The 22,477-nt window shown below is 37.0% G+C and overlaps 1 protein-coding gene across 3 annotated transcripts; it reads left to right on the top strand.

Annotated features, from left to right (window-relative positions):
- The first annotated feature begins 1,315 nt into the window (after positions 1 to 1,315).
- On the top strand, positions 1,316 to 21,244 carry il12rb1 (interleukin 12 receptor subunit beta 1). Of its 3 annotated transcripts, none has more exons than XM_039655706.2 (16): positions 1,316 to 1,572; positions 2,714 to 2,837; positions 3,389 to 3,564; positions 3,841 to 3,977; positions 4,059 to 4,092; positions 7,226 to 7,333; positions 11,024 to 11,164; positions 11,264 to 11,340; positions 11,440 to 11,662; positions 11,886 to 12,017; positions 12,116 to 12,214; positions 17,201 to 17,344; positions 17,498 to 17,647; positions 17,783 to 17,867; positions 20,401 to 20,476; positions 20,867 to 21,244. In XM_039655706.2, exons 1-16 carry the CDS (start codon positions 1,518 to 1,520, stop codon positions 21,200 to 21,202), a joined length of 2,097 nt encoding a protein of 698 aa, XP_039511640.2. In that variant the 5' UTR covers positions 1,316 to 1,517; the 3' UTR covers positions 21,203 to 21,244. The 3 variants fall into 3 exon arrangements, with proteins under 3 accessions (XP_039511640.2, XP_039511639.2, XP_039511641.2); XM_039655705.2 differs by having other exon boundaries at positions 2,711 to 2,837; XM_039655707.2 differs by lacking the exon at positions 7,226 to 7,333 and having other exon boundaries at positions 1,317 to 1,572; positions 2,711 to 2,837.
- The last annotated feature ends 1,233 nt before the right edge of the window (positions 21,245 to 22,477 follow it).

Raw genomic sequence — 22,477 nt, 5'->3', positions numbered from 1 at the left:
CCCCTAGTGGTCTAACCCTTACCCTACACCATACCTAAACTTAACCATAACCGAAGCGTCTCATTAGACGTTAAAGGGTGCCATGTGCGTTGGATATTTACGCTTTTGCAAAAGCGTTGTATATGGCGCTTTGGGATGAGAATGCGTTGGCCTGACTGAGGCTGCTTAAATGGTATAGTCCAAATGATGAGCAGGTGATAAGTTGCAGGTGTGTGTGATGTGACAAGTATTGTTGCATTGTTTCTCTGTGAATTTGAGATTTACTTATTAACTCATTTGATTATATATAAAAAAAAAAATTCACACCTAACCTTCACACCTTACATAAAAGTGAAACAAGTAGTAGGCAGGAACGTACAAAAATGTCTTCTTTTTTTTTTACAAGTGAATCACTTTATTTGACATTTAAACTAGAGTCACTGTCACAGAAAATGGATTTCACCATTTCTAGGAAACCTTTCATGTGACCTTTCTTAAAAATGTGCAGTCATCATCACAAACAAGACATAAAAGCATGTTTTTGTGATCTACTTTCAATCTAAATTTGCACAAGTTCGAAAAGAACGTTAGTGAAGTTGGAAAGTTCCCTCAGACGAACACTCAATGTAGCCTACTACTACTGCTTAGCTACACAGATACTATTAATAACTTACGAAAGCGATTCACATCACTGTAATACTGGCCGCATGCAGAGTGCGGTTAAATTGAAGCCTTCCTATTCACCTCACCCACAAACACACCTATAAAGAAGTGAAACTAAATTGCACTAATCACTTGACAGAAACCAGCATAGATGACCAAGAACGCAAAGGTCTCAGAGAACAGACAACAAAACAAAACATAGGAGGTGTAATAGCATCTCTAAAAGTTCCATTGCTATGATGAATGAGTGAACGGGTTTTTTGCCTGACTCAAGTGTAAAGTAATTTACGTAGAATTGAAATACTTAAATCCTTGAAAACTTTTTATGAACTTAGTTTTTGTGTGTTAAGGATAATGGAGCGTGCTACAAATGAAATAAGGATGTAAAAATGGAGTCGGTTTCAGGAGTCAAATCCTGATTACTCTAAAGCACCACTTTACTAAAAGCCACCCACGTCAGGTTAATGATGATTTTGTTGGAAAGCGATCTCAATAGGTTTGTACAATTAGGTTTATGATTTAATTTGTCGAACGAACCCATGGTCTCCATCTCGCATGTTCACGTTTGAAAGTGAAGGTAAAAAAAAAACAGGGGTGTAGCAGGCAACCAAACCTGCTCTTTCTCATGAAGTGAGATGAGCTTCCCCTGCTGCTCTCGTGTTGTGGTTTGTGGTGATGCAGTAGTTTGCACTTCATTCTGCCCCAGAAAGACACATGAGTAGTGCATACATATCACACAAACCCCTCATGTGTCTAGACCAGATGACTTCCAACCGAAGGATTGTTAATGTTTATTCAGGGTACAAAGATCTTCTTGAACTGCCTGTGTATTAGCCATGTCTTATGAGTGAGGACTTTTCCGAACACGAGAAGCGATGGGGATGAGAGTGGCTGTGCTGCTGTTTGTTGTTTCTGTCAGCCTGACTGAAGGTACGTTTGCTGATGTTATCAATGCGAACGGCACATATTCAACACCGCAGACCGAGAAAGAAGATATTAAGATTAGCTTGATAGACTTTACGGAAGTTGCAATGTAGATTTCCGAAGATTGTAATGGTGTGTAGATTTTATCAGAGCTGTGACCCAGTCGCCATTTGGCTAAACCACCATTAAACAACTATAAACCCACAGGATGTAAACAAATTCAAGGTACTGCTCTTTTGGGTGTTTACTATAACATCAATCTGATTTAAAAAGCCAAATACTTAGTCAAATGTTTGTGATGATTACAATTTCAAGAGGACTTTTTGTGTCTTTTGCTCTCACCAAGCATGTATTTCATCAAACATGCAGTAAAAACAGTAGTATTGTGAAATATTAGTACAATTTAAAATAACTTTTTCTATTTGAATATATTTAAAAATGTAATTTATTTCTGTGGCGGAAGAGCTGAATTTTTTTTAGCATAATTACTCCAGTCTTCAGTGTCACATGATTCTTCAGCAATCATAATAATATGCTCATTTGGTGCATTTATTATCAATTGTTATTGGTGATTGTATTAATAATGTTTATCATTATCGATATTAAAAAGGGTTTTTACTGCTTAATATTTATGTGAAAACCGTAATTTTATTTTTTGGGGATTTTGATGAATAGAAAATTTAAATGAACAACATTTATTTAAAATAGAAATCTTTTGTAACATTGTAAAAGTCTTTACTCTCACTTATGATCAATTTAATGCATTGTTGACTTATTTCCTTTAAACTTTTAAATAGAGTGTATCATGGCTTTCACAAAAATATTAGGCAGCAAAAACTCTTTTCAACATTGATAATAATGTAAATGTTTCTTGAGTACCTCTGATGGATCATGTGACACTAAAGACTGGATAAATGATCATGAAAATTCAGGATTTTCACACAATTAAATTACATGTAAAAAAAAAAAAATAGAAAACATTTTTTTTTTCCACAACATTAATGTTTTTACCGCATTTGTCATCAAATAACTGCAGCCTTAATGAACATAATAAACTTCTTTAAGAAACTTACTTGGCATCAGGTGAGTTACAACAGTCAAACTTACAGATTTTGTTTTTTCCATGATGTAAATGTCTTTAAAGCAGCAGGATGTATACCTACATCTAGTCCGCAGTGTTACAAAAATTCAACTTCTCTGCAAGACGACTTTATGTGTAAATGGGATAAGAGAAACCCTAAGGAGAGTCAGACACACACTCTTTATATATGGTGAGTTCAAACAACACATTAAAAAGTAACATGAACCGATCTCATTGTCTTTAAAGTTATGAAAAATTATCAAATCTCAGAGTTAAAGAATGTGGCACATATTGTGAAACAGTAATGGGGAGACCGGGGCTAGTTTTAACTTTATATTTCTTAGGGTAAGATTATTTTCGAAAGTTAAAGGGTTAGTCACCCAAAAATGAAAAAAGGGCCATTAAGTACTCATCCTCACATCGTCCCAAACCCGTAAGACTTTTGTTCACCTTCAAAACACAAATGAAAATATTTTAAATGAAATCTGAGAGATAGTCTATGCTATTACTACTTTTACACTTTTAAAAGTTCATGAAGAGATTATAAAATTAATCCATATGACTCTAGAGGTTTAGTCTAAATTTTCTGAAGAGACTCGAGACTCTTCATACGATGAACAGATTAAATTGAGTTGCCATAATGTGTTTATTATTGAAATACTAAACTAAATAACAGATACAGAGGCTTGATTATGTATGTCAGTCTGCACGAATCTAACTATCAATTCCTGGTGTGTACAGGGACAGTGAAAAGAAAAGTTTTATATTGTGTGCTAACTCTGGCGATCAATCAGAGAAATATATTATCTTGGAGGAACTAGGACTCACAACAAGCAAGACGGACATATGGGTGCAAACACAAGTGGGCAATCTCACCTGCAATTCTAGCAAAATCTCAGTCATCCTTGAATGCTTGGGTAAGAACCAGTCTAAGAGATGCATTCAAACTGCTGTTTTCTGACACTTTATATAGTGCAATTCTAAAGTTGTTGCATGTCTCTAATAAATTGGTATATGATATGGTAATATGGTATATTATATTACATTATCATTTAAATTAGTATTATAATTAATGCATAAGTTATGTTAAATAATAGTTAGATTATTATAAATGTAAATAATTAATTATATTATCAGCATAATATTTTGCATGGCATGTCGCCCCTAACGTGTCACTCTCATGTTGTCAACAGTCAAATACAGTGCACCTCAGATTATCAGAATGAAAAGGTCAGCTGGAATCCTGTCTCTCAAACTGGACAAACCAAACGATGACAAAAGTGCTAAATACGAGATCAGATGGAGGGAGAGAGGCTCCGAATGGCAGAATGTAAGACATTTCAGAAAATCTGATATTTTCATATCCTGAAGTGAATCTGTTATTTTGTTAACATGATATTTTCTGCAATAGGAGACATTTGAAACTGAGGACAGCACTAGCCCAGGTTAGACTCCTTATTCTACTAATATAAATTATACATGTGCAGAAATAAGGTCATCTGAATGATAGATTGACTTGTCCTTGTATTTGAAAAACACACGCACATATATTTTTAAAAAATGCAACGTTCAATAAATAACAAAGGTTTAAAGGGTTAAAAGGGTCAGGAGAAATACATTTTTAATCATCAGTCACCAGTCCAGTCAATTCACCATTACCAGTCACCTCCACACTACATTTCCCATAATCCCCCCTGGCTCACACCTTCACATACTTCACAATCATCCATACCTGCCATCATTTACCCTCATCAGCCAGCTCCACTCTAGCCTGACTTCGTCATACTCATTTTCCAATAAGAAAATGAGTCTGATGCCGCCAGAGAATGTCTAATTGAAGAGAATTGGCACTGGCTGGTTACTTCCGGGTTCTGGACTGGCTGCAGTAACTCGTCTCTGTCCATGCGGGGGCGCTCGCGGTCGAGTGCAGAATGAATGGGAGTCAATGGGGTTTCACCCCCAGAAATCCACTTTTCTCAGAATGTAATTTTTTGTCAAGTAATTTGAAAGTTGCATTCAAAAGGGAGGGATAAGATAATACACTCAGCTGAAAATTGCATTTTTAAGTTCACTTATCTGTTCTAAAAATCCTTTCAAAAATGTGATGACGTCACACAATAGCAGAATGCTAACGTGTTCCGGCCAACAACGGCCTAACCTGTAAGAAATCAAAAGGACATAAGTACTCGTTCATTCGACTTTTGGCCTATAATCTATATTGAACTTGTGTAATCAACAATAAAATCTATGTTAACACTAGAAGTGCCAGAATTCCAAAACTACTAGAACGGCCACAAACGGTCATTTTGACCGTTAGATTCAAAACAGTGTTGACGAATAATTTTTGTAATTATTTTCGTAAACCACATTTTTTCAAAGACGAAAACGAGACGATAACTAAATAAAAACTAGGTTTGAATGACAAAAACTATGACGAAAATGTTAGATAGTGACGATTTGCGAAGCGGTAAATAAGCTAATAAAAATAATAGGACTAGCAGAACTAGTGAACAGCCCATGAAGCAAAACAAACAGCGCAGGACAGGGCAGCAGATCTCACCAGGATCATCCGACATGAACAGAACATCTGGATCCGCCGTGTCTGATGATAGCAGCCGTCTCTTTTTCCTTGATGTGGACTCTGACTCTGAATCACTCTCTGATGAGGAGGAAATGATAACTTGCACCCAGGAAACGTCGCTGTCACTTTCCACCTCCGATTGTTCCCCTGCATCCGAATCATCACTCGTCAAGTTCTGAAGCATCTCCAGGGCCATGGTTCGAGTCATGTTCCTCTTCATTCGCTCATTCATTTTAGACATTTTAGCCTTGCAATATATATATAGGCTATATAGCCTATAGATAACGTAAGTATAACTGTAGTCCGGTTTTATTTGCTTATTTCTGATCAACAACTAATGTAGAAATTATTATATAGCAAACAGTGACCGGACGGACCTTTGTGTTGACAGTTGAGAGAGAACACGATCAACCGCGGGATATTTAACAAAAAAAAAATACCGCAAAATTTAGTGCGGTCAATATGACCGTCTATGGCCGAAATAGGTAAATATGTTCATTTTTTTTGTTTTGCCTTACGTTTACGTAACTTAATTTATATGAAAAGCATTTTAAATGAAAACACAGACAATTTTAGGAAAAGTCAGGTACCAGCAGGATTTTATTATTTTTTTCAACAAAGTTATTGTAGATATAAAATTTAAAACGGTCAAAATGAACGTTGTGGCCGTTTTAGTGTTAATTTAACGACAAGCAGGTGAAAGAGACACATTTAGCCGTTTAGCCCCATAGACTCCCATTCATTCTGCACTCGCCCGCGATCACCTCCAGTGGAATTCTAATGGAACTGCAACCAGGATGATACACAACGGGGCTAATAGGAAGTGCCAAGGCTCTACGTTAGACGGGCTCTGGTACCACTCCGTTGGGCTTTGATTATTAGGCGTGTCTTAACAGAACCAGAAAAAAAAAACTCTGCACTCAATTGGATAGTCAGTAAACCTACAACCAATCAGAGCAACGCAGTAAGTCGACCCCTTTGAACTACAGAACTTACTTATTTTAGAAGTTAAATAACGATTGTTGCTTCTTCTACATACTCCTCCATGAGTGCGACCAAACGAGAAACCACAACGACCACAGGCATTTCATTACGTCCCATCTTCTTAGCGACCGTCAGAGCCAGCTGATAAATTACACTTTTCCCGAATCATGTTGGCAGGACGCCAAAAATATCTTTCTGATCGACAAATGCCTTGATTGCAGTTCTTAGTTTGTCTATGAAAATAAATGCGCTGTCGATTTATTTTACAACAGACGCGACAGCGGAATCTATACATCTCAATTCTCCAGCTGCAGTCATCTTTGACAAGCGCTCTTTGATAACGTGATGATTACGTCCCTGCAGATCACCTGTCCATCATCGTATAAAGCCCGCCCTGGCAATTTGATTGGCCAATTCATTTCTTGCCTGATCATAATTACTCCTCAATGGATCGAGTCCAGACCGAACTTCCCGACCAAAAAAATGTTGTGGGCGGAGTTCGGGCTGGCGTCCAGGCTAGCTCCACTCCATTTAACCAGTCAAACCCCAGTTCGCTCTGTCTGGTCTTGTCATTCAAACCTGAACTACTTACCTGACCACACACTTCTTCAGTCTTCAGTTGTCTGTCTCCAGCTTCAGCCATCCGGTTCACCATCTCCAACACTCTGCAACACAAGACTGTTATCCACTCTCATTCCTTCAGCTACCCATTTCTCACCTGCTTATTTCAATTGGCTTTATGCACAGCTGCACTACTTCCTGAACTTAGGCCAGCTCCTTGTTTCATGTCTGCCATTATTGGCCAAATTGATTAATTCAGGTGTGATTGACCTCAGTAGTCACGGCGACAATAATCAGAAACACCTGAATTAATCAAGCTGTCCAATAATGGCAGACAGGAAACAAGGAGCTGGCTTAAGTTCAGGAAGTAGTGCAGCTGTGCATAAAGCCAATTGTCTGCCAAACCTGCAAATAAAGTTGTTATTTGGATATGCATCCTTTTGTCATGACAGAAGACCAGACCTCAAAGGCAAACAAAATGGCTGAAGATCATCTACTCTCTTTCCGTCGAGATGGTCGTCCTCTAGAGTGGTATGAGGAGTTTAGACTCCTCCCATCTGGTGAGTTGGAGCAACACTGCCCTCAATGCCTGCTTTCAGATGGGACTGGATGATTCGGTTCCTGTCTCCTGGTCATTGTGATTCACTATTAGTCGATTCCATTCATTTCATCGTTTGGCTAAATGGTTCTGATTTCTTGGTGGAAGAAGTTAAAGAGAACTATTACAACCCTCATCCAGTAACATCCCGAAAACGTTTGGGCACTCCAACTCACCCTAAGCCTGTAACAAAACCCTCCATATATCCCTTAACATCAGGATCATCTCTGCCACTCCAATGTCCACTCCAGCCCCAGAACCCGCTCCAGCCATGAGTCTGTTCCAGTGAGAAAATTCCAGAGCCCATTCCAGCCCTAGAGTACTTTGACTTAATTTGATTTAAAGGAGAACTCCGGCGAACAATGAACCTTTGGTCTAATAAAACATCGGTACATAGTCGACCGTTCTCTGAGTTTTCTTTTCATGATAATCGAATGTAAAGAGTTTTATCTCTAAAAACTGTTTAGCGTATAATGCTAGTAATGGGGGCATTGACTAAGTAAAAAGAAATCGCTAGTTTATACCACTAACCAGGCTCAAAATAGCCCCACACTAACGCAGTAACATAATGAGGCTCCATACATACAAAACGAAGCATTGAGAACTTTGTAAGTACAGACCGTTTAATAAGAAGATATTTTTTGAAGACAGTCCACTTCGCGTATACAGACAGGAGCCATCTTAAAAAATAGTCTCGATAAGTCGAACCACGAACGTCGTGCTGAGTGATCTGAACTCTATGAAGTTCAACGAACTTCTGAACTGTATGAATGGCGTTCGGGGATCGACTTATCGAGACTATTTTTTAAGATGGCTCCTGCCTGTATACGCGAAGTGAACTGTCTTCATAAAGTATCTTCTTATTAAACGGTCTGTACACTTACAAAGTTCTCAATGCTTCGTTTTGTATGTATGGAGCCTCATTATGTTACTGTGTGAGTGTGGGGCTATTTTGAGCCTTGTTAGTGGTATAAACTAGCGATTTCTTTTTACTTACTCAATGCCCCCATTACTAGCATTATATGCTAAACAGTTTTTAGAGATAAAACTCTTTACATTCGATTATCATGAAAACAAAACTCAGAGAACGGTTGACTAGGTACCGACGTTTTATTAGACCAAAGGTTCATTGTTCGCCGGAGTTCTCCTTTAAAAAGCACCTGCTGTAGCATCTTTGTTTTACCCGTTGCACTAAACATTATTTGATTTAACATTTTAGAATTTAGAATTTAGAATTTATTTATTTTGGTTTTATTGTTTCACTAAAAACAAAACAAATGCTGATTGAATAGCCAAACATCTTTGTTTGGATTGTTGAATGTGGGTTGATTGTGACGTGAACTATGCAGTTTTTGCCTTTAATTTCACATGGTTACAGTTGTTTTTACTTAAGGTTATTTTTATGTAGTTCCAAGTTCAACCCAATTTAAAAACAAAAGCTAGATGCTGATGATAAATGTCAGTACCATCTATGTTTGTATTAAAGGGTTAGTTCACCCCAATGAAAATTAAGTCATTAATTACTCACCCCCATGCTGTACCAACCCCGTAGGACCTTCGTTCATCTTCGGAACACAAATGAAGATATTTTTGATTAAATTTGAGAGCTGTAAAACTACCACATTGGCTCCTAAGGGACTGGCTCTTGACGGCCCATTAAGTCAATGAAGAAAATGTTTAAATATTCCATGTGACTACAGTGGCTCAACTATAAGTTTATCAAGCGACGAGAATACTGCGATCTCCTTTAACTACTTCAGTTCAGTTCTCGCGCATGCGTCGTGGAAATCGAATGGAAGTCTCGTTTCAGGCCAACAAGGAAGAAAAGGAATAGTCGAATAAAGTCGTTATTTTTGTTTGTTTTTTCGCACAAAAAGTATTCTCGTCGCTTGATAAACTTATAGTTGAGCCACTGTAGTGACATGGAATATTTAAACATTTTCTTCATTGACTTTCTGGGCCGTCAAGAGCCAGTCCCTTAGGCAGTCTATGTGGTAGTTATACAGCTCTCAAATTTAATCAAAAATATCTTCATTTGTGTTCCGAAGACGAACGAAGGTCTTACGGGGTTGGTACAGCATGGGGGTGAGTAATTAATGACTTAATTTTCATTTTTGGGTGAACTTACCCTTTAAATATGCTTACTGCACAGTTACTGCCATTCATTTCAGATGGTTCAGTTATTGTTTTTAGCAGCCAGAAGCCAGTTTGGCCTGTTAAATACCAAATACACATCTGGTTGATGTATACTTACATTCTTTCTTGTTTGTTGCTAAAAACAAACAAACAAACAAATATCGGAATCGGCCAGTAGGCTTGTAAAAAAAAAAAACGTATCGGAATTGGCCATGAAAAATCATGATTGGTGCATAACTAATTTAAGCAGTCAAACCCCAGTTCACTCTGTCTGGTCTCGCTGTTCAAACCTGAACCACTTACCTGTACGATTCACCCTTTAGTCTTCAGTTGTCTCCCTTCAGCTTGAGCCATCAAGTCCACCATCTCCAAAACTTTTCATCTGCAAAAGATAAGACTGTTATCCACTGCCATTCCTTCTACAACTTTTCTCACCTGCTTCAATTGTCTACCAAACCTGCAAATGTCTGCCAAAAACTTGATAATTGGATATTACCTGTGTTGCATGCTTCTGTGTTATGACAGTTGTTACTGTTGAATGCTTGATTCTGATTGGCTGATGAACATTCTAAGGTGTGCAATTATTTTCCACTAAAGTAGTTCCATACTGGCCTTGACTGCATTACAACTCCATATGAGTTATTACTAAGTTATTTCAGCTGCAAAAGAACCAAAGCATATAGCAAATATATGTTGTCAATATGTTGTAAATCATAGTAAAAAATTCCATGTTTTCACTATGAAATTATGCTTAATTATCTAAGGATAGCATATGCACTTTCTCCCTCTCTCCCATAAAAACACTCACACATACAGTACAGACACACGCGCACACACACAGAAACAAACACGTGCACAGAAAGTGACTATCAAATAGACTCTTTTCAACTGAAAAGCTACATAACATTTCTCAGTTACGAAGTAATATTGCTGTTCTTGAAGCAGTTAAACTGACATCTTCTCTATTAGTAAAGTTTATTTTCTAGTAATTCAACTGAAGGTCAGGTCAAGTGCATTGGATTAGGGAATACATTAGATCATGCACTGCTGTATATCCTGCACATTTTATAAGGTATTCTGAGGACATAGAGGCATTTATTCATGCAGTAAATGTGCATACTATGTGCACACTAAATAATGTTAATAATGTTGGCAGCACTGTATGATATTCCAAACACAGCTCATAATTTTTTTTTAACAGTATAAAAAGTTAAACAGTAAAATGTGAGAATGTTTGGCATCTACTGCTCTGCAAATCCTTTCAGAGGTCAGTTTTTATGCAGCCTCTGATCCTTTGAGTCTTCAACAATGTTTACATGGATTCTTAAAGGTACAGCAACAAACAACAGCTCTAATGGTCATAGAAATGTTGGGAAAATAGTCCTGAAAAGCTAATTTACTTTTAGTTACACTATACATTGTTTTTGGTGTGGAAAAGATGTAATTATTATGTAAGACCCCTTTAAATGATTTGTGTCCAAAACATAAAAACTGACTGAGATTCATATATCTTTAGATTCCTACAAGCTACGTCTACAGAAACAGACGATCTACCAGATCCAACTGAGACGGCAGGCCAAACTGCAGCCACATATATGTAATGACTCACTACAAACTCTCTGGAGTGACTGGAGCCCAGTGGAGGACGTTCCCTTAGGTTTGATTTCAGCTCTATCTGCCCATACAGTGGAAGAAATAACTTTTCAATAAGTGAAAGCATCTGAAAATATTTGGTTGATGTAACATCTTTCTGCAGAAATCAGCCTCTCGCTTGTACACAAACTTGAAACAAAATGGACGAACGGGACCAGGCATATTAATCTCACCTGGGATGTAAGTATACGAAGAACAGAGGGGATCAGAAATGTTTGTTTGTTGGTGTAAGATGAATGAAATTTGATTTGAGTGATGCTCCAATGTGATTTTCTTTAGGAACCATCTGCTGAACAGTCTGTTGGGGGTGTAAAGTACATGCTGAATGTCGTAGTTTGGCCTTGTAAAAACAAAGAGAAGGGAAAGAAAAAGTCAACTTCGGATCGAACCTATAAAACCTTAATCACATATTCAGAGGCCAGGATTTCCATTATTGCAACGAACAAGGTCGGAAGTTCACCTCCACTGGAGATCGTCATTCCCGCTGTGAAACATCTGAGCAGTAAGTGTGCTGCAACAAGTGTGTTAGCTTGGGTTTCCATGTACTATATGTGAATGAATGTCTGAGTGTGTGAGCTTACAGCAGGAAGCAAGCGAAAAGTGTGGTTTTTTTGGTGAAGGGGTCCTAAAGTGTTAAGTCATAAATGACTCATGCAACAAACATTTGAAAAACCTTTAGAAAAAAAAAGTTCAATGTAAACTCGCAAGAATATTTTAATTTTCAGATTGTGACAAGACCTCTAAGATCACCCTGAGTGATCAAACCTGCTTAGAATGGTACAAGCTGGAGAACGGTGAGACCCGACCAAGTACAGTAAACCACTCAGGCAATAGAACATTCAAGGACATTGAAAAAGGTAGAGATCAGTCATTCATCCAGTTTAGAGCACTATGTTCATGATTCATATTAACATGTGCTGTGTATGCTAATTCGTGTCTCTGGTTTTAATTACAGGGGTGGAGAAATTTGTACGTCATTATTACTTTCTACACACCATGGGAAAGAAACATCTTCAAACTGTTGATATGTGTCCTTTTTACTCAGAACAGGGAGGTAAGTCCAGACTAAGAATGGTGATAAGGTTCTATCCGTTATCAGTAAGATGATAACCTTTTTATGTTATGAGCAATAAATAGTCGATATTACATTTTCATACTATTTAGTCTAAATAAATTCTTGAAATAAAACACTAAAAACAAAAATAAATCATGCAAATCATTATAATGTATAGTAATTGGAAATTTGCTAAAATTATATTTAACAGTGTGTTGTTAAAATATCAGTGTTTTTAAAGATTAGCTTTAGTGATGTCACAAATGTTTAGGCCCCACCCACAACTGCTGATGGACTCTGCTCTATTATCATAGCCCCGCCCTGCATGAGTGAGCAGTACACTGACATGTTTATCTCCTTGCCAGAGCATTTAAAGGGTCCTAACACAATTTTCTGACGCTTTCTGTCCCTCCATTGACAGCAACGTCATTGCAACGTCATTAATTTTTTAAAAAGTCTTATTTTTCATAAATCACCTTTACACCGCCGCTTTCTCCTCTGTCATTTGAACGACCGGTTTACATCCTGATTCTATGAAACCACTCCCTCAGAAACAGGCTATGGGCTCAGATTGGTTAGTTTGGGCCAGTGTGTTGTGATTGGCTAAACTGTAGTGCATGTTGTCCGGATACTTCACGCCCATTACCTTTACGGGCAAAAGTTGCATATGTGTTCGTGTCAAATATACATAATGGTGTTGACACTGCAGTCTCAGTATGAGCCAGAATGAGACCCAGAAAGCGGCGATGAAGAGAGTCAAGCAGAACTTCCCCAAACACGGCTCTTACAAAACGTTTCTGAATGGTAATTCGCCTATATATTTTTTTAACTTTATACACGTTTGTTTTACACAATATCATCGAACTGACTGGCTGCTATATACACAAACAGCATTGGCGCTGTTTTACGTTCTTGATCAAATCGAAAAATAACGTCATAAAGTATATATAGATGAAAAATACATTTACAAAATTAGTACATATACAAATTCAGGTCCAAAATATTTGTACGTGTTTGTCGTAGACACGAAATAGCATAAATAGTAGCCTAGTAGCTATAAAACTGGCATTTGATAAAACTAAAACATTAAGTCTGAAATTATACATGCAAATACATTTAAAATTCTTAAGCCTACTTACAGGTTGTCTCCCAACAACTGCTGCCTCTGGTTTTAAAGTTGGAACTGCTTCATGTTTTAGTAATAGTTTCTTGTTGAATCCGGTGTTGAATTCGTGGAGATTCTGGAAGCCGTCTTCCGTAAAATGCGCAGCACAGAGAGCTAAATTACGATTGTAATTTTCAGGAATATAATCAAACATAAATTGTATCCATTGTTGACGAACTACAACGTCCGTGGGAAGCCCAAACACAGAAGACCTGACAGCTGGGTGAAAATAACACACTTTCGATGAGTCGCAGAAATATGGCCATGCCCTTTTTTGCATATTCTGGAGGGAGGTGTTGATGCAAATGTGTGGGTTAGTTGCGTATAAAACCAGTTGTAGTCCCAATCAAGTCGTTTTTGTAGGCATTAAACTTCCTGATTTTTGGCTTGGAAGAGAAGAGATTGTTAAATAAAGTAAAGTCAGGATTTTAGTTGAATAAAAACATAAAAAGTATTCTCATCTCTTCATAACATAAAGGTTGAACTGTAGTCAAGTGGACTATTTTAACTATGTCTTTACCGCCTTTCCCGGCCTTGAAAGTTGCAATGACGTTGCTGTCAATGGTGGGACAGAAAGGTCTCAGATTTCATCAAAAATATCTTTGTGTTCCGAAGATGAACATCTTACAGGTTTGGAATGAAACGTGTTTATTCGATTAAAAGTTAATTCGATCAAGAGCAGTGAGTGTTTTTTTTTTGTTTTTGTTTTTCTTTTGTTGTTTGATTCATATTAACACCATACAGTATATAGCTGTATATTACTTTCACTTCAATACTTAGATCTATACACATTCAATTTCTTTACTTGCTGTTTACGTTCACAGAAATAACCGGCTGTGTTTATGTGAACTGCGCGTTTTCCCCCTAACCGTGTATTTGACAGTTTAAGTGCAATAAGAATTGAAAGAGAATTTAGATTAATACTCATGGGACGCTCCATCTGACATCCAGCTTTCTGTTTGCATGCTTCGGATGTGAATACCACATATCAGAAATTTAGACTGATTTGGCTTTAAAGGGGTCATGAACTGGCTTTTTAAATTTTATTATATTGTTGTCTGAGGTCAACTTATGATGTTCGCTTGGTTTTTGAAAATTATTTTGCAGCAAAGTGTGGTCTAGCAACTCTCCATAGACGTTTTAGCTGGAAAACCCCAACTCTGGTAGGGCCAATCACATCATGTGTGGAGTAGGCGGGCGGGCTTAACATAATGACGACAGAGTTGCGATGGACATATTCGGTTTGAAGTCGTTCATCCTCGGATGCGGCCGGCGCCGCGCGCGCTATTACAAAAAAGCTGTGGCGAAAGGATCAACTTGTCATTTTTTGCCGTGCTGTTGCGTCGAGTATAAAGGCTTTACTCCGTGTCAGCGCGTGCTCTGATCGGTGCACGGACCTCTCCCGAATCATCTCCAGCACTCCAAAGCACCATTAATCCACCTCCGTTTCCCTCGTAAGTTGATATTAGTATTTAAACATTCTCTATGATATTATTTTTTTATGACACGCTGTCTCTTTCTCTCATACGCACACACACACATACTGTCTCTTTCTCTCTCACACATATGTAGGCTAGTTATAAACTCTTTAGACTTTTAATGATTAGTGTTTTATTTTTAAAGTTTGTGGGTCGTGTAAAAAACAAAAAAAAATCCCTTATTTTGGGGATGGATTCCGGGAAATTTCCCTTATTTTCAATGTTCAATGTTGACAGCTGTACTGGATACGATAAAAGTTTAATATATCAACTTGCTCCGCTGACTACGTCACCTTCTTCGTTGCTCCGATTGGCTTTAGCGCTATCCAATTGCGTGCAGAGAGAATTTGAAAGACAACCGTTTATCCCGCCCCTCGGATTGAGCCCTGTCAATGAAGAGTTTCCAGACCTAACATCTTGATGTAGGTCTGGCATGCCAGGCTAGGTTTTACCCTCATCAGCTGGAATGTCATTAAAAATAAAGTTGATCCATGCAGTCCTATTGGAATCCAGAGGCAGCTTATGCAGCGACTGTCTTCTTCCACAACCAGGCACTGCTCAATATTCTGTATTGCTCGGTAGCTCAATCCGGTTTGTCATCACGAGGTAGGAATCTATGTTATTTAGCTATGCGTGTAATGCGCGAATCGGTGGGCGGGGCTAAACCGTCCGTGTTGAAGTAGGCGTTGATCTTCTTCTGCGGGGGTGGTGTTTTATCCTCTTTGACGTCACAGTTCCCCACTTTGAAAAACGAGTCGTTTGCTGAGTCTGGTGTCAATAAAAGCTTTTATTGGACTAACAAGAATGTTTTCAGGTCTGAAACTTACAGGATATTTTTATATGATGACCTCTTAGATGTCAAAAGCTCAAGGAAATTTTGATTTCTCAGGTCATCACCCCTTTAAAACACATGCAGATAATAAACTTTCATGATGATGAAGAACTGCAATGTCACGTGAGCATGAGCGTGACCGCAATAGAGATGATAATCAAAACCAAACAGATGTTGGTTTTGGCCATAGACAGTATAAGAAGTGGACAGAGCGATCTCATTGGAACTCATTTGAGACGATTGAAGCCCGTTTTTGGCGATTTTTTTTAGCACTTCCGTCCCTGACGCGCAGACTCAAACAGAGCTTGCCGACGTAGATGTGACGTGAGCAACCCGTCTGTCTTCTAGTGGCTGTGGCATGAGAAATCTGAATCATTCCCTTCCGAAACTTGCAGAGGTGGAGAGTATGAAAAGGAGCTGTCCATGAGCTAGGAGCAGGAGACAATTTTGCTAGGTACTCTGATTAATTATTTTGTCATTTTGCCTCCACGTTTCCCCGATTGCCCGCGAGCTTCTTCTCCTGTACATAGGGTAATCTCTCTACTGTGCGACAGTGAGTCGCATGGGTATGACGCAATCGTTAGCCAACTTTACAAAAAACTGCGGTGCCATAACATACGTTACAAGTTAATGGAGCATTTTATACATTGTCGTGTTTCTTTAGAAATAAATAAAGGACAAATGGGGTCTTCAAACGCCTCAGATGTAAAGTTATTCGCCGTCAAAGTGACGCCAAAATGAATGGGAGTCAATGGGAATGCTAACGCAAGTGAAGTTCTGCTACAAGATGGCAGCTCCCGTGAGGCTTCAACTTCCGGCCGATGGATTACCCCCTTGGTTTTGGCAGAGTAACAGAGGCACAAGCTGTAATGTCTCCGCCCTCTTGTGAAAAGCAGCAGCTCATTTGCATTTAAAGATACATACTGTACAAATGGGCATTTACAACATGAATCTATGGGGTATTTTGAGTTAAAACTTCACAGACACATTATGGGGACATCTTGTAAAAAGGGACATAATAGGTACCCCTTTATGCGTTAGATGGCGGCTAAATGTAAAATTATGGTAAATTGCACTATTAAATATTCTATATTGGACGATATGTCTGCCAATAACTTCGGTGCCATTAAAGCAGTTCTCAATTAGGCTACTTGCAATTTTCTAGTAACTCTGAAAACCTTGAATAGCTTGTTTAGGCGTGTTTGATTAGGATTAGAACTAAACTCTGCCGGACCAGATTTGAGGAACCCTGCCCTAAAGGGACATGGAAATGGAAAAATTCTGAGATAAGGAAAATTATATTTCAATGCTTTTGAGAAATCATTTTCCCTCCCATCTCATTTTTTTCATCACCATGTCCCATCAGAGGCTTCGTAAATAACCGATATGGTACTGGCATGTCATGCAACCCTTGTTTAGTCTATTTACGTTACTGAAACACAAAGACCAAGATATAATAAATAAGAGAATGATCTCTAATTTTAACAATGGAATGTTTGCATTTGTTTCAGCACCTATTAAAGGTCCAGGGAACGTGAATATTTCTAATGTGACGCATGAATCAGCAGTGGTCCGTTGGCTTTCCATTCCTGTGGCGGAGCAGCGAGGATTTCTACTGCATTATCTCATTTGGATTTCAGGACAGGGAAACACGAGTAAGACGAAAGCTTGTAGTTCTACTGATCATCTATTTGCTATGAAACCCCATATGAAATGTCACAACTGCAGATAACAGTTTTTCACTGGTATAGCCAACACAATAATCTATTAAAAACAACTTGACTATAACACCTTTCCTCTTGCTTCAGCACTCCATGAAGCCCAAGCAAATGAAACCAGCTTCAAGATCAAGAACCTCCAACCAGGGGCCTCTTACACCGTTTCTATAGCCGGAGAAACAATGGCTGGTAAAGGGCCGAACTCAACTGTGAACTTTGAAACTCACTCAGAAGAAATGGGTACTGAAACAGTCTTTTCAGAATGAGAAATGATTATGCAGAGCTGAAACCTTTATCTGCTTGTGTTTGAAGTAAACACAATGAGGTGTGAGAATATACCTGTCAATAGCAAATGTGTTCTGCCCTTTCATTCAGGCTTATCATGGCAGGACCAGACCATCCTGGGCGTCTGTGTGGTTGCCCTCTCGTGTACTATAATCTGCTCTGTTGCTGTCAGGCGGTGAGATTATCACGGATGAACTGACTGACCACCAAGATATGCTATTGTGTTATACTGTACAAAACCTGTAGCTTTATTGGTAGAGTATAGAGCTAAAAAAGGCCATGGTTTCAGGAGCACTGTTAAAAAGATCTGACTTTATTTATTTACTTATTTTAATTAAATTTAACTTAAATCACATATTGTTATAGCACAATTCTTGAAATTATCACTTCTCAAAATATAATGCTAAAAATGTATTCTTGTAATTTTGACTTTATTCTTAAAATATTGAAACTTTAATTTCGTTTTGCTACTACTTAATTCTCGTAATTTAAAGGAATGTTATGACTCTTTTGTCATAATTTTGACTTTATTCTGAAAATATTGCAACTTTAATTTTATTACATTTCATTAAATTAAATTTAACTTAAATCACATATTGCGTTATAGCACAATTCTTGAAATTTTCACTTCTCAAAATATAATGCTAAAAATTTATTCTTGTAATTTTGAATTTATTCTCAACATATTAAAACTTTAATTACGTTTTGCTGCTACTTAATTCTCGTAATTTAAAGGAATGTTATGACTCTTTTGTCATAATTTTGACTTTATTCTGAAAATATTGCAACTTTAATTTTATTACATTTCATTAAATTAAATTTAACATAAATCACATATTGTTATGGCACAATTCTTGAAATTTTCACTTCTCAAAATATAATGCTAAAAATGTATTCTTGTAGTTTTGACTTTATTCTCAAAATATTGAAACTTTAATTTCGTTTTGCTACTACTTCATTCTCGTAATTTAAAGGAATGTTATGACGCCTTTGTCATAATTTTGACTTTTTTCTGAAAATATTGCAACTTTAATTTTATTACATTTAATTAAATTAAATGTAACTTAAATAACATATTGTTATAGCACAATTCTTGAAATTTTCACTTCTCAAAATATAATGCTAAAAATTTATTCTTGTAATTTTGACTTTATTCTCAAAATATTGAAACTTTAATTTCGTTTTGCTACTACTTCATTCTCGTAATTTAAAGGAATGTTATGACTCGTTTGTCATAATTTTGACTTTATTCTGAAAATATTGCAACTTTAATCTTTAATTCTTTAATACAATGACTTTGTTCAGGTCATTTTTACGTTATTCTCAAAATATTATGACTAATTCTCATTCATTAATTCTCATAATCATTTCGACTTTATTTACAAAATATTAGGCTACAACCTAATGTTGGTCATCAATTTGACTTTATTCTTAAAATATTAAGACTTTTATCTTGCATTTCTGCACTGTAAAAATGAATATGCTTTATCTAATCAATAGAATTGGCAACAGATTACAAGCAATTTATTAATTAAATTTAACAAATTAGAATTGAGTAATAATTAATCAAATTATTCCTTAAAACCATTTAAAATGAGTAAAGTTTACACGAAAAAAAATTAATACAAATATCAAAGATTAAGAACTCTTTATTTTATATTGCCAACATTGAAGACACCTGATGTTAACAAGCAGAATCACTGAAGGAGAAAACTGTCATTTTAAAACAAACATAAAACAAACACTAATCACCATGATGACTTCAATTTATGTTTATTTGGTTGGTTGTTGTAAGTTTTACTCATTTTAAATGGTTAACTTTTAATTTCATGAATTATTACTCAATTCTAATTTGTTAAATTGAATTAATAATATTGCTTGTAAACTGTTGCCACAATTTTTTGGATTAGATAAAGCATATTCATTTTTACAGTGTGTGACTTTATTCTCATTTTCTCTTTATTCTCAAAATATGACAACTTTATTCTCAGAATTCAGTGACTGTTTTTGGTCATTTTGACTTTATTTACAAAATATTAACTTTAATCTATTGTTGGTCATCCATTTAACTTTATTCTTAAAATATTACGACTTTTATCTTGCATGTCTGTGACTTTACTCTTAATTTTCACTTGATTCTCAAAATATTACAACTTTAATCTTATACTGCTGACTTTACTCAATGACTTTGTTCTGGTAATTTTGACTTTATCCACAAAACATACAACTTTAATCTCATCTCGGTCGTCATTTTGACTTAATCTTTCACTATATTTTATAACAACTTATATTATTACAAGTTGTTATATATTACAACTTATAATATTACAACTTTAATCTTGCATTGTTACAACTTTTTTGTTTTACACACACACACACATATATATGAAGAGTTCAGATGCAAAAGCCTCTAAATGCCATTTGAAATTTTCTTCTAAAATGACCATTTTTATCAAGCTTGTATATTTAAGTTCAGTAGTTTCACTTAAATGACAATTAATAGGTAATCTTCATTGCCATTTAAGTGAAATTACTGAACTTAAATATACAAGCTTGATAAAAATTATCATTTTAGAAGAAAATTTCAAATGGCATTTAGAGGCTTTTGCATCTGAACTCTTCATATATATATATATATATATATAGACCATCTGGGATGTATATGTATTTAACTATAACATTTCTTTAACTGTCTATTTGCTTTGCAGATTTAGGAGTAAGTTGATACCCAAAGTACCCAGTCCTGTGATTGATACATCAGAAATAAGATGTCCACAAGATCAGGTTAGCAACACAGACTGCTGAAGAATCGAAACCCATTTCCAATGAAACAACCTCAATATTTAAAAAGGCCATGATTGATTATGCCACACATTATAATGACCCACTTTTTCAAAATCTTCCATCACAGTTAGCAAAAAACAACAGCAAAAAACCGTGGTGAGGTCAAAATATCAACCACAACGTCACATCAGCGCATTTGCAGTGACGTACCTCAAAAGCAGCTATCAGACCGAGAAAAGCAAAATCCACTCACAGAACTGATTTACATAAACTATAGAGTTGACCTACTAATGAAAAGTGAAGCAAAATAAATGGAGGATATATTTGCAATTAAATTGATCTCATTGTGCATGATTCATTATTCCAAATGTGAAAATGTTTGTGTTGCAGGACCTGAGACAGACGGAGGAAGTGCATGAATTTGTTCTCTTGCTGTGTCAAGATCTCAGCAAACCCAGTGAAGACGTGACCCCTGAACAGAGCACTTTACTCCAAGGCTTCGGCCTTGTCGTCTTTGAGGAGGAAGACGAGGTAGATGAGGAGGGTGAAGTTACTGGCTTGAGCTCTATGAAATCCTGTTGCTATCCGAATCCTAGTTACAGAGGACAGACGCTACATCTGCCAGAGCCTTTCCACACGACAGATAGCGCATTAAATGACAATGATACAGAGTCTACATACAAAAATGGCCTGTTCTTTGAAACAAGTGACAAAACGTCACTATAGACTTGTGTGTGACGTGTACTGACAAATAAAAAAAACAAAACATTTTCATTCTAACTGCTGCATGTGTCTTCAATACAACTAGGTGCATTCATGCAATGGTGTTTTTGCTTTTCTTTTCTCATCCTTTCCTTTAAAGTGCACCTGAGACACAGTACTGGAAATAACCCAGTTCTGAGAACAGTGTATGATTCTCAGCAGTTAAAGCTTTGTTGTGGTCACTGACGTAACATTCTGGATTCTCATTATGCCTATTTATGAAGATGCTTGGTGTTTTTAGTAATAGAGTTACGGTTAGTCTAAACACATCAAAGAAGAGTATGATTTAAAAAAAAAGTGGTTAGTTCATTCAAAACATTAAAAGGATCCCATAATTTACTCACCCTCAGGCCAATATAGTGTACAGGGTGCGATTTGCAATTTGCGATTTGGGGGGATGCGTGGGATTTCCCCCTTTCTGGTCAATGTATCCCTGCCTCTGCTTATTATTATTATTTTTTATTCCCCTAAAAGTGATCAGTGCAACTACACTAGTGGCGAGACATATCACAAAACTTATCCGTGGTTTGATTAAAGTCAATTTTATTTGAAAATGTGCTAGCCTACTTTGGCTGGCTCTACTATAACTGGCGCAGCCTTTCTGAAATCACCATTCAACTCAATGTCCCGTCCACGGCGTTATCTGATTGGTTACATCTCACGAGAAATAACCACTTGCGAGACGGTTGCAGGTCCGCTGGGCAGCGGAACTGTGTGTCGAAAGGACGGCAGCATATTCAGCATGTTGCTAAAGCGGGAATAAACATCACAGTTTGATAGTCTGTTTCTATGATGACAAGCAGAGTTAGTGTCCCAGTCACACCACTGTGAATGGCCAAAGTTACACATACTGTACGGTGTTACACTCAATTGAGGCTAAAACAAAGGTTTGATTACTCGCTCATTCTTGAGTGTCTGGCGTGAGTGATTTCAATGTTAAGTCAATGTAAAGACGCATTTACGTCCGTCTAGATGTCCTGTGGCACGATTGAGGCATTTAGCATGGTAGACGTGCGAATGAGGCGAATTGACTACCACGGATAATTCTACTGTGATGGTTTAACTTTGCAATCAATCCGTGTTCAGCAGAGGCTGATATATTTCCTTCAATTATTATGAGATCTGGTGACTGTGGGCGCCATTTTAGTACAGTGAACTCATTGTCATGTTCAAGAAAGCAATTTGAAATGATTCGAGCTTTGTGACATGGTGCATTATCCTGCTGGAAGTAGCCATCAG

The sequence above is a fragment of the Pimephales promelas genome, chromosome 21 (assembly GCF_988280905.1).
Source record: "Pimephales promelas chromosome 21, fPimPro1.hap1.1, whole genome shotgun sequence".
NCBI classification, from domain to species: Eukaryota; Metazoa; Chordata; class Actinopteri; order Cypriniformes; family Leuciscidae; genus Pimephales; species Pimephales promelas.
This window is presented reverse-complemented; position numbering and strand designations above follow the sequence as displayed.